General features: G+C 41.4%; 1 protein-coding gene across 1 annotated transcript in view; it reads left to right on the top strand.

Annotated features, from left to right (window-relative positions):
* Positions 1 to 668: 668 nt before the first annotated feature.
* The window catches only part of dab2ipa (DAB2 interacting protein a), a 73,886-nt gene continuing 57,814 nt past the window's right edge, over positions 669 to 16,740 (top strand). The window contains exon 1 of the mRNA XM_028995423.1: positions 669 to 850. Coding sequence (XP_028851256.1) covers positions 811 to 850 — 40 coding nt within the window. The 5' untranslated portion in view covers positions 669 to 810. The remainder of the gene's footprint in view (positions 851 to 16,740) is intronic.

The raw sequence follows: 16,740 nt of genomic DNA on the forward strand, positions 1-16,740 counted from the left end.
AGGAAGACATCCTGCCAGCTCCAACGCTGCCTCCTCATTACTGCAAAGACATTCCCCTCAGAGTGTAAACAGGAGAGTGTGTAATTTAATATTCTTTTTGAATGCCGTGTACTTTTTGAGTAATTGCAAACAATTGCATCAGATATAAGTACCGTAAGCACCAAAGCCAAGCTCATTATGCATTTACATTAATAAACATGAAATGCTGCAGTTTTGGCCTAACACGGATGCTACAGGAAATGGTGCTACAGCCAGCCTGTGATAATGAAAGGCTGCAGTTCACTTAAAAAATTAGGTGATTGGAGATGCTTGAAATAAAAGTGTGAAGAAATCATATCAATATCAGTGTTATTGTCACATCAACAATACACATATTCAGTAAACGTGAAATTTTAGTGTGTAAAGCCTCTCAAAGCTGAAGCGGTACACACACACACACATTTAGGCAGTTTACGTTTCGGTCTGAAACTTACATTGTAAGTTAAAAATGTCACCATGTAAATGAAAGAGACTGCAGCCGGAGGGCTGGGAGGGAGAGACGGAGTGAAAGCAGGGCGTGTGTCTTTAAGAGTCTGTTGGAAGGGGTGCTGGGAGCGAGGCCCTAAGAGCGGCTCAACCCAGTCCTGCCCCCAGAGCCAGGCGGAGCGGAGCGGCTGCCAGATGTAGTCTTTACACAGGAGACTGATCCCAGCGCAGGCAGAGTCACTCTTCCTCACACACACACACACACACACACACGCACACACACACACACGCACACACTCGCTTTGCTGGCTGAAGGGAGCATGTCTGTTCCTGTTCTCTGAAGTTATGGAGCTGGACAGGGCACTGGAGAGGGAGAGCCACTATGGTAAGGAAAAGTTTGGAAGTGGATTTTCCTTTTCTCCTCGTTCTGCTCGGTTTTGTTTCCATGCCAACCGGGCTGTGAAAAGGAACAACATACCAGCCTTGTTCTCGATGTCCGACGTGTTCTTCGCCAGCTGCCTGAAATGTGCTGTGCCAGTCGTGTTAATATCTCCGCTGCCTGTTAAAGGTCCTGTTTTGCATCAGATGAAGCACTTGAAGGCGTTTGTAAACTCTGGAGCTGCCAGATTCCCCGAGTTCTTCCCTAGGTTCGTCAGTACAAGCTTGTTTTAAAATGAGATATAAATTATATACGTAGTTAAATAAATTGTAATTATAGTGTCCATTACGGTATAGTCTGAAATATTATCACAAACCACATAGCCCTTCGCAGCTCAGAACTGTCCTACACTTTTCAATATTACTAATTTTCTATGTCAATTTGTCTCAGTATATATGTAATATGTTTTTTTGGTTGCCTTGTTCAGCTTCTAGGTTCTGTGCTAGTTTGATGTCCAGAATGTAATCTTACAAAGTAGGCTACACTTTCTTCATGTAATATCCAGCTTCAGTGTTTCGGTAGCTTTCTCAGCTCTGCAGTGTCCATTGCTTTCACTGAGGACTGTAGAATGACAGTGTGACAGTCATGTGAGTTGGATGACTTTATTGCTCCTTAACCTAAATTGCTTTAACTTTGTTCTCTGGTAAAATATTGTGGTCCATGTTTCCTGTCCCATTCGAGCGTGCTGGTGCATTATGAATCAGATTAAAGTTGTGAATTAGCCTACTGTGGGACTCATTAGCGTGCGTAAGGGGGCTTACGTACATCTCACAATAAGTAAATAAAAAATAATAAAATGGTTTTGGCGGCATGAATAATTGATTGCATTTGTTCTGATGCTTGCACGCTGAGCTTCGGGGCTTTTAGTTCCACCCGGCTGAAGAAAGTGTCGCCTCCGTTACTGAACAGTTCGTCAGTGACCCAGAACAGTCTGGCATCTCTGGCAATGTAAAAACACACACGATCCCAGCCAACTGGTATACCTTTTGTGTGTGTGTGCCAGGACTCACAAGTGCTGTGTCCAGAGCAATTCATTTTGCTGATGCTCGCGTCTGGATTACATGCCACCCGACACAAGTCGCACGCAGACTTAAAACTTGAGCATAATCTTGATGACATATCAGGATGGACATAATCTTCTTTTGCACCCGGTATGACCTCATGCTTCCTTTGTGACTGTAGACCACTGACCATCATTACACACTTGTCAACGAAGCCCTCTGCAATCCCAATCTCTTCATAATTTACAGAGATTTATCATCTCAACCCACGGGAAGCGCGAGGCCACGCTATCTTGACACACGACTGACTTAAAAAAAAGATAAAAAGTAAAATACAGGAGAGTACTACTCGGCTCATCTGCAAAAGCTTACCAAACATCTGCTGACCCGCCGACCCGTAAACACGCAGCTCTTCCTGTTTCACAGCTGAGCTTGTCCGCATGCGATGAGCGGATGGCGATTATGAAACCGTCCGCCAGTGGGAGAATGGAAGCTCTGTTGGCCATCGTCTCGCCAGGCTTTTGGACTTTCCATATAACATTATTAATCTCTTAATAAAATAATACTAAAAAATGACCACTAAGCATGATTTGATATTGAGCTCAGTTTTTTAATTGTGGGAATCATTTTATTTATATATTAAACTGAAATTAAAGGCGCCTTTTATGAAAATTTCCCTCGCCTGTCTGTGGTCCTGCGGTGACTAGAAATGGCCATATGTGTAAAGAGTGCTTTGGTCAATACGCTACACTGTTCAGAGAGCGGTTGCTCTGGCGATCGGATCCGGAATTTGTCCCCTTATGTCATCATAAGGGGAAACGCTACCTACCCTTACTCATACTTTGTCCAGAGAAGTTCCCACCCGTCCCCATCATGGCTTGAAAACGTGTGAAGCGTTGCAGTTGCTCGGGGATTGGATGTGAAAATGAGCACAGATGTATTTTTTTTTAGCTCCGTCAAAAGCCGACATGACTTCCTGTTTGCATTAAACATTGTGGTTGGAGAATTGTGCTGATGACGTCATTTCCGCGGCTCTCGTCCCGCCTCTCTCACCCTCATTAGCATTTAAAGCCACAGACACAGGGGAAATCTCATTGTGTGACTTAGTCAAAGTGGCTCTAACTCTGCATTAAGGCTGAATTTCGGAAAGAAACTTCAGACATAGTATTAGGGGAACACTAAGACCAATATAAAAGCAAATAAATATTCATAATAGGGGACCTTTAAACAAAGAAACTCAAAAAAGCTGATTAAGAGGCAACACAGAAGTAATAAAAAGGTAAGTTAGAAATAGAAATTAAGTTGGAAATAAACTTAACTAGCCACGGGATCCAATGAGCATCATAGAATGAAAAGAACGCAGAATTGGACAAAGGAGCACATTTAGTGGGCTCGCATAGCATTTTGTCCCTTTCCAAAAGCCAAATTAATGACTCAGAAATGTAATGGGGGTTGTCGGAACAATGGTGCATTCTTTGTGGATGTAGTGGATTGAATATTCAGCTACATTCGTTTTCAGAAGCTTAATTTAAGGTGCCTTTTTTTTGTGCGTCCCTTGTCCTGGACTGCGTTAGAAGGCATTTTTAGCAGAAAAGCCTGAATACACAGCAGTGCCAGAATTTTGCATACAAGTACAATATAGTTTCCTTTTTGGGATTGAGTCCAAAACATTTTAATCTGCTGGAAAGTTAGGGGCGTTCTGAGAGTCTGTGCTCTGTAACTTGACTGTTAAACATTACGGCTGTTTGATTGATATTATTGCTCCTAGACGCGTCTGCAAGATTTGTTTTCTACAGAAAACTGTTGGGCGAAGTCTGGGATGTGGACCAAGTGCGTCTCTGAGGCTCCTTTTCTTATGTTCTGTTGAAGCTTTTATTGCCAGATTTGGGCCCCTGTCAAAAGTGGGATTTCTGGACTCCTGATCAATTCGTCTTCATCCATTGTTTCTGTACAGATTCAGCCGTGATCACATAGCTAAATTTTAAATAATTTTTTTGTGGTAGGCATCCATAAACTTTTCATTACACAGGAGAACAGTAGTGTAGTGAAAGTGAAGTGATTGTCATTGTGAAACACTGCAGCCCAGCACAAATGTGTCCTCTGTATTTAACCATCACCCTTGGTGAGCAGTGGGCAGCCATGACAGGTGCCCGGGGAGCAGTGTGTGGGGACGGTGCTTTACTAAGTGGCACCTCAGTGGCTCGGGATTCGAACCGGCAACCTTCTGATTCTGGGGCCACTTCCTTAACCGTTAGGCAACCACTGCCCCCTAGAAAGTGAAAGGGAAGTGATTGTCATTGTGAAACACTGCAGCACATGGTACACACAATGAAATGTGTCCTCTGCTTTAAACTCATCACCCTTAGTGAGGGTTACTAATAAATTGGATTATTTACTGAATAAATTGTATTATTTACTGAAGTGTTGAAATGTTTTTTTAAATGGCTTATTCACTGGAGCCAGTATATAAGGTGTATATAATAATAATACATAATACATAATAAATACATTACAGCTCATTTTGAACATGACTGTGCAAGTTCACATCTTGTGGACTGCATGTACTGACATTGTAATGTAACAATTGCCTTTGCAATGATGCACAAGGTTGAATTTTGTCATTTGTTACTAAAGTTGACATGGACCTCCTTGTCTTTGTTCTCTGAAATGAAAGCACAGAACAATAAACTACTGAAAATTGAAAAAGAAATCATTCAACAAATTTGAACCAAAATCTTTTCTAAACAGTTTGGTAGATATAACAGCTGAACACAATTCCTTCTACAACAGAAATGTTCTCCAGAAAGCCTGTTGTATACATGTGTGCCACTTGTAGGTTGCTTTTCTTTCATGTCCAGTTTGTCCCAAACCAGCATGATGCGGTTTAAGTCTTATTCCTTTTTCATAAAGTAGTTTTGCCATAGCTTGCACTTATGTTTTGGATTATCTTGCTGTCGGATGAACCTTGACCACCTACCTTTGAGCAATTCCAAGGTATTCATTGGATTTCAGCTTAGAATGGAACAATTGGGGTGTTGCAAAACTTTTGATCAGTAGTGTGGATGATGGTGTTATGCAGATACCACCACAGCCTTCCTGAAACTCCCAATGATCCCGTTCAAGTTGGAGATGACACATGGGATTTCACCTCTGATAAGGTTTAAAAGCCGGCCTTCGCTTTGCTCCAGGGCACCGTGTGTGAGGCTCCAGACATGAGGGCCTGGATGACATTTTAAATCGTGAATTCCTCCTGGCTGTGCTGACCACACAAGCTGCACACAAATGCCTTTGTGTCCGCAGTGACAGCAGCTGAACAAACCCTGACGCTCGGTTGTTTTGTCTTAATTCTCTGCTGCTCCGTCTTCTCACATGTTCCTCTGCCGGCTCTTCAGACTGTTTTGTCTTGAGTTGTGTATGGAGGGTCCTTGTGGTAAAGTTATTGGAGAATGCATGAGCATTCTAGTCAAAACACATTTAGCCTCCTGCCTTCTGTAACAGTCTGGTCAAGGTAAATCAACCATTTCTTAGGTGTGGGACATTATACATTATACAATGGGGGAAAAAAAGTATTTGGCAGCCAATGATTGTGCAAGTTGTTCCACTTTAAAAGATGAGAGAGGTCTGTAAAAAAAACACATAGTATTTTTTTGAAAGAAAACATGTATTTGGTCAATATCAAGAGTTCGCCTCAATACATTGTAATGTAATCTTGGTTGGCAATGACAATGTTTCCTGTACAACTTGCACAATTGGTGGCTGCCAAATTCTTTTGCCAAATACTCACTGTACATGTCTGAAACCTGGAAAGTTCAGTCCATGGGCCTTGTTGCCATGGTGCTGCAGCACCAGCGTGGCAGAAATGTGATGTGTGTTCCAGAAATATTGCAATTAAAAATTTATGTTTAAACTTTGTTTTAAATCAAACTAAAAGTTGGTGACAAAATGCATGCTAGAATTGTGATATTAATATTGCCCAATCATTCTACATACAGAATGCATGCTGTATTCATTGCTGTATTCATTTAGGATTTTTCAATTAATTTCCCACAAACCAAGTTTCTTGCTCATGTGGCAACATTACCATTACAGAATTTTCTACCAGCTCAGAATATTAAGTACAGAATTCAACCTTGGCCACCTTTCTGCTGCTACAGTGTCTCACATCAGTCTGTGTGATTACAAATTTGGACCCCTAGGCAAGACTTTAGGTGGCGCCCCCTCGCATCACAATAAATTCCACTAATAGTGTAGATATACTCACAAGAAACTTTTATTTAACAATTGCAAATTTAACATACTTAGAAGGAAAAAATAAATATATATATACACACACACAAACACACACACACACACACATGAGACCTTGAGCTAGTTGAAGGCTAATTAGAAGTTGGGCTCTGAAGACTTTAAGGCAGGTAAGAGTGACATTTCACTCTTTGTTGTAACATTGTAACATTGTACTACAAGTGAAAGTGAAGTGATTGTCATTGTGAAACACTGCAGCACAGCACACGGTGACACAACAAAATGTGTCCTCTGCTTTTAACCATCACCCTTGGTGAGCAGTAGGCAGCTCAGTGTCACCTCAGTGGGACCTTGGCGGCTCGGGATTCGACCTTCATCCTTCTGATCATGTTGATTTGTTCTTTTCATTGTAAGACACATTAATGGCAACTAGTGAATAGTGTAATTAGTTTTCTTCCTTTGTTTGTGACGCCCCCTGGATGGATGGCGCCCTTAACATTTGTCTATACTGCCTATGCCGTGGGCCAGCCCTGGGGCTATGCATACTTTTGATTCTTGGCTTTCATAGTAAAATGCATTGTATTCCTTTTCTGTTGCATTGTCGAGTTCCGTGTGGCAGAGACAAATCGCACAGTAAAAATATACCCACAAACTAGGCCACAGCCAACTGCTCGCAGGTAAAAGATCAGGTACTGAGGTTATTACTACCCTAGATCTCTAATGTAATTCGCTTAAAACATCATAATCTCTTCTGCATCCTTTTAGCTAATCTGTACATTACTTTATGGGTTGTTAACGTTATTTATAGAACAGGACAATAGCAAAGCATCTTAGTATGCAAGACTTTATGTACTTAAAACAAAAACCTGCTTAACTGGCAAATGAGAACAGAAACGGAAAATCTCGTGTTCATACATCCCAACCATGCTAATTAGCTCAGAGGACAGCTTGCAACTACCGCCTGTAGATTAAACACTACCATATGGCTCAGCTATATGTATCCTGTCATGCGTTCAGTAGGTTTACATTTCCATTGTGGTTGTGACGTCTGCAGCTAAGCGGCTTTCACAGCGAGATCCCCGTCCCCACATTAAAGAGGGGATACAGCCTGGGCCTCAGGGCTATCCTGGGCCTACAGCCCACTCTCTGATTGGCCGTTTTTGACCCAGGAATTCAGGTCTTCATGGGGCTGGATCCCCTCCCAGAGGGAAAACAGGATGGGAGTGAGTGTGGGAGATAAATAGAGAGAGCGAGATTCCCATAACCAAGGGCTTAATTAGTATGCTGGTAGTACTTTCAGTTTTTCAAATACTCAGGCTGTGCAGGCGTAAGAACAAGCATACCAATTTTGTTGGTCTTTTGTGAGTTTTTAACTTTCAAATCACAAAAAAAATAAATAGTAGTAGTCCTCTTTTTAAAACTTGAGAATAATGAGGGTCATGGTTATGAGTATCCATGTACAACACAGTAAAACTGCATAGCTAATAGTCATTGTGTTTTTTTATTATTATATTTCCATTTGGAGCAATGTGTGGAACATCGCCTGCAGTACTCGGGGAATAAATGTGAAGCATGTTTATAATCCGTCTTAAGGATGCACATTCCAGCCATAAGAAAGCAGCCGCAAAATTGTCGCGAGGACTTTAAACAGGCTGTGAATGAGAATTATTAGGTGGTCTATTGCACTGTAATATTTAAAATGTATGTTGGCTCTCTCTGCAGCTAGAAACTGTTTGACATTATGAAAAACATCTTCAGGTCTGGATGTTAGTTTTGAGAGAGTCTCTACCGATTCCTGTGCACTGGGCTTTAAACCAGACCATATTGTTTTTCCTTTTTAAATTTTTTTGAAAATCTTGCAGGCTAACCTCTATCCAGAAAAGATTTAGGCAGGTGTGAAAAAAAAGCAATAAAATAATGGTTTAAAAAATGCAAAGTGAGCAAACAAAAGGAAGACATATTTAGTTTTACCGCCATTTGCCTTCAACCCGGCATAATTTCTTATAGGAAACTTGCACAAAAGCAGGGATTTTGTAGGATTATATTCACGTTTGATCGATGAATTATTCCAAACATGTGCTAATAATCATCAGTTCCACAAGTCACTTGCTGAAACAGAAGGCTTGGTGTCATCAGTACACCAAGATACTTATCCATCATGCAATACCAACAGGTAGGTGTACGATTGACCCTAAATTTATACTGCAGCAGGACAGCGACCCCAAACATACAGCCACTAGGAACTATCTTCAAAGTAAAAAAGAACAAGGAGTTCTGGAATTGATGTTATGGTCCACAATACCTCGAGTCTGTCTGGGATTAAAGAGGAGACTGAAAGATTTGAGGAAGCCCAGAGGCACAAGAAGATCTGTGGCTATTTCTCTGAGATGTCCAGCAGAGTTTATTCATAAACTATGTGCAAGCATACCTAGAGGATGAAATTTTGATTTGATTTAGATTTCTATTCTGCATTTAATGAATGAAAAAAAAAAAATTAACACTTTCATCCTAAAAAGCATTTTTATTTTATAGCTTTTTTAATATACATATATGGAACATGGACGGTTTCCTGTAATGGTATATGATATATGGTATATGATGTAATATTCAAACAGATGGTAATATATTTCAACACTTATATAGCCCATATCCTGACCAAAAATTTTGTCATCTACGAGATCCCTCATTATATCTACTCTCCACCACCTCCTCCATCGCCTCTTCTACGATGGTGCAGGCCCTTTCTCCTCAGTTGCATCAATGCCTCCAGGCCCTGGACACCCAGCTGGGGGAATGCTTGGAGACCCTGCCTGGAGGTGGAAGTGTGGGCTCTGTGAAGGCACCCTTCTTATTGGGTGCAGGCACTGCTGGTTCTTTGTCATTTTCTTCTTTGAGTGCTTCTCTGGGATGGTTATTTCTGCAGTTTGTAGTCTGAAAAATGACACGAAGGGAATGTCGATGAGTTTTCCACAACCTGAGACCAAGACTTTAGCTTGTTCAAAGTCTTTATTTCCTAGTTGTCCTCAGAGTATCGCATTGAGGGTGTGGGTGAAGGTGCCGTTTCCCAGCCCTGAAAGCGTGGGCTTGGAGGAAGTTACACAGCATATTAAATTCCCATAATGACCCCAGGTCTGTTTGACTTGGAAGACGTGTTTGATTTCAAACTCTTCCCTTAGGGGAAGAAAGTCACCACCCACTCCGCAACTAAATCCTTACACATATATACACACAAAACATGCAGATGTCTGTTCACATTCAGTCAGTAATATGACTTAGACATGTGACCCTTTTCTATTTAAAACTTTGGCCAATCAGAGACACTTCAAAATAGCCCTGACTTAATGAGCGGAGGTAATGGAAACCATGTTTAAAAACTCCCACGCAACTCTTGTAAAGCTCTGCAAGTTTAGAAGAGGCCTTTAAGGTCTGAGTTGCCCTACTTTACATTTCCACTCACGTGTATCTACTTTTATTTATCTTCCACTTTTATAGAGAGTGACTTACATTCCATTGTAGGCTCTGTTCCCCTGGAGCAGAACAGGGTTAAGTATGTTGCTCACCATGTCAGCAGTCTTGTATGTTTATTCTAAGCCACACCGTGTGACATGGATGTAAACGGGTACAACATAATCATTGATGTTTGTACACTGTACATTATGCTAAGGCTAAGATGCATTGGTGGGTCAGTGGTAGAATCCCCACACTTCTCCCCGGGCGCCTGTCATGGCTGCACACCAGGGGGGGTGGGATAAAAATAGAGGACACATTGTGTGCACGGTGTGCTGTGCTGCAGTGTTTCACAATTACAATCACTTCACTTTCACAAGATATGCTACAACAGAATGGATATAGAAGTTGTATAAGAGTCACGTGAAAAAGTTGTATAAGAGTCACTGCAAAATCTGCAATTTACTGCATTTTTTCACAAAAACCGCATAGTTTCAACCCTATAATTTTCTCAAAACGTCACAACTGTTCTTCAGCACCTGCTGGATGCAGAATTTGCCATGTATTACAGCACTGCTGTCACTTTTGCACCATTTTAATTAATAATGGCCGGCACAAAGAAGAGAGACAAGTTCCATTTCCCAGCCTGTCTGTCTGTTTTGTGTGTGTTTTATACTTGTTTGCATATTGAACGTGGAAAATTGCAGGTTGTGTGATTTGAATGACAATAAAGTTCACTTTGACTGATTACCAATTAAACATCAAGGCACTATTACATATAAAGACTGAGGAGAAACGTGGCACAGGCGACTGCGATACCAACCGTATTTCAAAATTCATGACACCTCTGACACTGCGGGACACAGAACTCCGTTCTGGAGGAACCAGAACCAGAGATATTTCTCACAATATCACACAGTATGAACCTGAACACATGACTTTGTGGGGTAACAGTTCATCGTCTAAGGGAAGATTAGCGTAGTAATAGACCCAGGCAAGGATATTTTGGTACATCCATCCGTTTGAATGAAATAATGAGTTGTTTAACATTTCTAGTGATAAATATGCCGGAAAGTGAGCAGGCTTTATGAGTGACATGTTGGGGTCGGTCCTGGCGGGACCCTGTTTGCTTTGGAAGTCTAATGCAAGCGCTGGCGGTGAGGCCCAAGCTGTTGGATGTGGCTGCCTGTGTTTGGCATATTTTCACCTGTAACACACCGCAGTTAGACTCTGTGGCGGGTGAATGATGGTTTTACCATAGCAGGAAGTCCAGCCGACATTTTAGCTCAACAAATGGAGGAGCTGGGGTGGGGGGATATTATGACCAGAACAGCTCGTTTTGGATGAGGTTGAGGTCTTGAATATTTTGCAACTCGTGCCTTTTTTGCTGGGTTTATTGGCCATTTGTGGATGCTGTGACCTTCTTGTTTTAGCCTCACTGCGCTGGATGTAAAAACAGACAAGCTTTCAGTTTAGCTTCACAGTGGATATTTATTATGGTATGCAGCAGAGATTTTTGTGTTACTGAGATAAAAACGTCAATGGGGTGTGTTATCAAGATAGCCGTTTCGTTTCTCGCATGAAAGGCGTTTATATTGTACATTGAACCACCCCATGCTGCATCTCTCTGCGCATCCGGCCATTGGTTCACTGACAACATCGTCAGTATGGATGGTTTGAGAAATTTGGTGGCATTAAAGGTTGTGACATGATCAGCTGAGTACAAGCAAATGTGTGGGACCACATTAGGGGATGGAGAGTGTGCTCTTTGTCAGAGAATGTAAACTACAGGCCAGAGGTTTAAGCCCACCCAAACAAAAATTATATATATTTTTCACAGATTCACTGCATTCCATTCAACAGTTTTTGTAAAAAACTGTTTAGATCTCCCTCTACACAAGATAACTTGGTGAGGTCATTTCCTCACATGGATTATCCTACCACTGCTATGCTGATGACACACAACTCATCTTCTCCTTTCCTCCCTCTGATCTACATGCTGCTTCCAAAATCTCTGCATGTCTAATCGACATCTTGTCTTGGATGGCAGCCCATCACCTCCAACTCAATCCCACCAAAACTGAACGAATATTCATTCCAGCAGATTCTTCACCACATCAGGATCTTGCTATTTACCTCGACAACTCACAGCCCGCAACTTTGGAGTAACAGTAGACAACCAACTCTCCTTCTTGATTCACATCAGCAATCTTTCCCGCTCATGTAGATTCCTTCTCTACAATATCAGACGAATCCGCCCTTATCTGTCAACACAGGCCACCCAGATACTGGTTCAGTCCTTAGTAATCTCACGACTGGACTACTGTAACTCCCTTCTAGCTGGTCTACCACTATGTACCATCCGACCTCTACAAATAATACAAAATGCAGCAGCACGACTTATCTTCAAGCTTCCCAAATTCTCCCACACCACCCCTCTGCTACGTTCCCTCCACTGGCTCCCAGTAGCTGCACGCATCAGGTTCAAAATAATGATGCTGGCCTACAAAGCCAAACATGGAGTAGCACCATCCTACCTCACAGCCCTTATTACACCTCGCACTGCACCTCGTATACTCCGAACCTCCAGTACTGCTCGCCTGGTCCCTCAAGCTCTGAAGATAAAAGGAAGACACTCATCTAGACTCTTCTCTGTCTTGGCCCCTTGGTGTTGGAATGAACTTCCCCTTGAGGTCAGAACAGCTCAGTCACTGTGTACTTTCAAACGGCATCTCAAGACCTTCCTCTTTAGAGAATATTTAGATTAACTTGTAACCTTCTTATTATCTAGCTTCTGTATAGAAACTACAACATAGTGAATAAAAAGATTGTATTCATAGTTGGGGTCCTAGTGAACCGGAATTGATCTCTTCATCGATGGTAACTTGAAAGCACGTTGTAAGTCGCTCTGGATAAGGGCGTCTGCCAAATGCCGTAAATGTAAATGTAAAACATGCATCCAAACCTTCCCAGCACCTTTCCAGGGATGCAGAGCGAATGTCAATGTACCCACCTGATATGTAGCTGAATTTTACTAAAGACTAGTCATTTTCTCAAACATTTATTAGTCCATCTGAGGGTAGACATTTACTGCAGAAAGAACTGCAGAAAGTCTTTTTCTACCGTTTTATTCTCATGCACAATCCTTAGTCTTTACACAGCCATGCACCTCTCGCACGTGCAAGAAATAATAACAATTAGAATGCTTAATCCTTAATGGAGGGAATTAAGAGTTACTTGTGCTTAGTTTGGCAGGTCCATAAATTGAATTGCGTTGCTGCAATAAATGTTTGGGGGCAATTTATTTTGGACTATAGCATTCTATTTTTTTTTTTAGCTCTGACTATTTAGAAAATCATTTTATTTTGCAGTAGTCACAGCATTTATTGAATTCAAAGGAAAATACAAAATACATCTTTAAGATGACACTCGTTGGCTATTATCACTACGAGTGTAATTAGATTTTAGTAGACACAAAATGAGTGGAGGGTATGATTTGTTTGAAGTTTTATTTAAAGGCAAGTTAGTTCATCTTGTTTAATGTAATTCCACAATTAGAATATATAATATACAGTACAGGCCAACAATTTGGACACACGTTCTCATTCAATGTGTTTTCTTTATTTTCATGACCATTTACATTGGTAGATTCTCACTGAAGGCATCAAAACCATGAATGACACATGTTCTCATATATATACACACACACATACATATACATACATATATATATATATATATATATATATATATGTGTGTGTGTGTGTGTGTGTGTGTGTGTGTGTGTGTGTGTGTGTGTGTGTGTGTATTTTGTGTGTGTATTTTTTTTTTTTTTGCTGGCTTATTAGTTTTTGCTTACTGTTCAGGGACAGTTCCTTTGCCATTATTGCTTATTCAGTGACTTAGGTTTTTTCCTCCATTGCTAAAGTGGGTTTTATATGAAGACGGGAATCGATTTCACTCCAACTGCAGGGACCCGTACTGGCTAAAGCTTTGTTTGATGACAAACTGCTGCGTTTTGCTATTTCTTATTGTATATGTAATTGTGGTATCTGCTCAGAATGCCATCTGCGAGGAGATTCATCACCCCGCTGGTGATGTGGTATGAAATGCACATGGCTGGTGGCTTGGACACGCTCGGCCCTTTAGCAGAAGTGGAGTCTGAGATTGGCTTGGAAGCGCCGTTAGTATGGCATTGGCCTTCAATTCTGCACCCTGGGGAGCCAATAACTCTATTCTGGTGTTTGGAGAAGCATCACGATTGAGCAGATGCGACTTTTACACTCCTGCTGCACAGGCCGTGTGGTGTTCTGACTGGGATCGGGCTGAAAGGATCACTTTAGATGCACATGCTTGTGTCTGCTGTCAGACGGCTCACATGTTAATGGATGGTCTCTGGCAGCCCTTTCCAGTGATTGCTAGATTTTCTTCCTGTGAAATGGAGCAGTTATTGCTGTCAGTCTCTGCGGCTCCTGTGTTTATTTGAAGTGAGCCTGTACGTGGCCTGGAATACCCTGAATATGGTTTTGGATGTAGCTGCGTGTAATAACAAGTGAGCTGTAACAGCGTTTAGTTCTGAGGTTAAAATATGCACTATATTTGCATGCAGCCTTTTCATGTGCACAAAGCTACTTTCTAGTGTTTTTATATTTCTGCATTCGAAAAAAAAGAAATACATGTGCCACATACAGTGTTTATATAAAAATGAACCTTATCTGGCATTGTTGAAAATGGCATGGGACAATTCTGCTGTCAATAATTTACATGTGAAACATTTTCAGTCTTCTTTCTTTAAGGTAGATACATTTCATTCTGCATCCACAGAACTTTATCAGTTTAAGGGAAGTTGGATAGTGACCACAAATGTATCCTCCAGGTTAGCTCCAGCCTTGAATTGGCTCATTGAGCCTAAAAACGTGTATTATGAGCTGCATTATAATGGTTTTATGAGTATGTCTGGATGGTATCAGGACTTTTTTTATTTGAATACATTCTTTCAGTATTGCGATGATCTGTGATAAACAGACAAACGTTAAAGTGCCCATATTAACTCTACAGTCTTCCTTCTGTAATAGTTAAACTGTCAACAGAGATGTGAAACAGTAATGGATGTATAGTAACATGTAATAAATCATCATTACTAAGACAAGGAGAAACATTGGGATGCATTGCAATACTTACAGAATTAGAAATAGCACCTCCTGCCAATAAGTAACACAAGCAGCGATTAAATATCACATTCAAATTGGTCCAGTCCGCTAGCACTGGCTGCAAGCTCTTGTCTCTTATGGGTGGTAGTAGAAGCCTAGTGGGATCCAGTCAACCACCTAGTCACAGGTTTAAATCCCACTTACTACCATTATGTCCCTGAGCAAGACACTTAACCAACCAGTTGCTCCACAGGGACTGTCCCTCTAAATACTGATCATATGTCGCTCTGGTTAAAGTTTTAATTTTCCCTGCTTGTAATACCACATTATTCACACGATTCCTGTTATAGTAATCCCGGGAACACTTTCTCTACCGAGCCAAACATGCAGACAGATTATCAGAAAATAGAATCTCACATTCACAAATGTCCCCAATGCAGGGCATCTTGGGTACAGCGACAAAATATCAGCAGTCAGAAGACTCACTGAGGTTATAATAGTGTAAACAGGATATGATAATAACTGATGAAACTTGACACTTATTACGTTGCAATTGCGGACTATATCTTGTCATGTCATCTAATCACATTTTCAGGGACAACATCCAAAGTTGATTTGTAGTGATAAGCACTGTAGGTTTGCCGTGGCTCATCTTTGTTAATGCGTTTAACATGACAGCCTACAGAGCAATCAGCCATCAACGTCGTCCCTTCCTCCCTCAACATCAGAGTGGGTAAAGCGACAGGACGGTCGACAGGCATGAATATTGTACTCGGCTCACCATGCGCGGGAATCTGGAAGCGCGGAGCCATTAGTAATGCATAAGTGTGGGAGCGTGTTAAGGGGGTTTTATGCTCAGAGGCACCATTGCTCTGTTCACAAGGTCTGAAGGAGGCACAGCGCTGCTCTATAAAATGCGGGCCTTTTCTCGTTTTAAATGCTCACAGATGTCTCGAGATCTGAGCTACTTGAAGAACATCTGCATAATTTAGGCTGTCATGTGTTGACCAGGGCCAGATCCTTCTAAAACCTCATTAGTGGGATAAATTAATGCAGTGCTCATGGTTGTCTGGGCGTGAAGTCAATCCTCACATCTCACTTAAAAACTTATCACAGCTTAATATGATATTTAAACCTTATTATTATATTCAGTCTTTATAAGGCCCTTACCAGAATTAACGTCATTCTAAAACTGTGATGAAGATGGCAATATAAATAGTGCCGCGTTTAAACACCTGGACCTGCACAAGGCTCCTTTCTATTGTTCAGACATGGATGGATGGTTGAACAGTTGACAAAATCCGCACTTCCTTTTTTTCTGCGCCCATCTGTAAGCTTGATGTCTGGTAAATGTACTCATTCCACAATCAGGTTTAGTCTATTGACCCAAACGTGAGCGTGTACACAGTGCACACTCTGAATGTATACAAATGCGCGGAGGGTAGACCGGATTCATTTAATTAATCTTGACGCTCAGCTCCGGAGAGCTGTGTCGTACCGAATGAAGATCTCATCACTGTGTTGGGAAAAATGGGAAAAAGGGTTCAGATGTACTCGCACTGGCCACATTACTAGATGTGCATGCATCATATACACGCTCTTAAGGTGATCAGTTCAACAGTTGCCTCATTACTGGCCTGTCATTAACGCCCACTGCCCACCAATATCATGTCAGCTTTGCTGCTTGGTAGAGAAGATGTTCATGAGTGTAAGGGACCATCAATAACCAGTGCCTGCAATATTTTCTTATAAAAAAGTGACTTCCAGTGCAATGCATGTATTGTCACTAGAACAAGATGTCTTTCAGTTTGAATCAGTTATAGCAAAATATCACATCACAACTGAAAGTTTTACATCAGGCATTTTTGGCTGCGGCAAGGCATCAAAATTCTTGTCCACCAGAGGGCACTGCTGGCAAACCTTTTGCGGCACAAAGCTCCTCTGCCCCAAAGTACTTAGTGTGTAGGAGGTATTTTATGTCCCCCAGGTCAGG

Source organism: Denticeps clupeoides, chromosome 11, assembly GCF_900700375.1.
Source record: "Denticeps clupeoides chromosome 11, fDenClu1.1, whole genome shotgun sequence".
Lineage (NCBI taxonomy): Eukaryota > Metazoa > Chordata > Actinopteri > Clupeiformes > Denticipitidae > Denticeps > Denticeps clupeoides.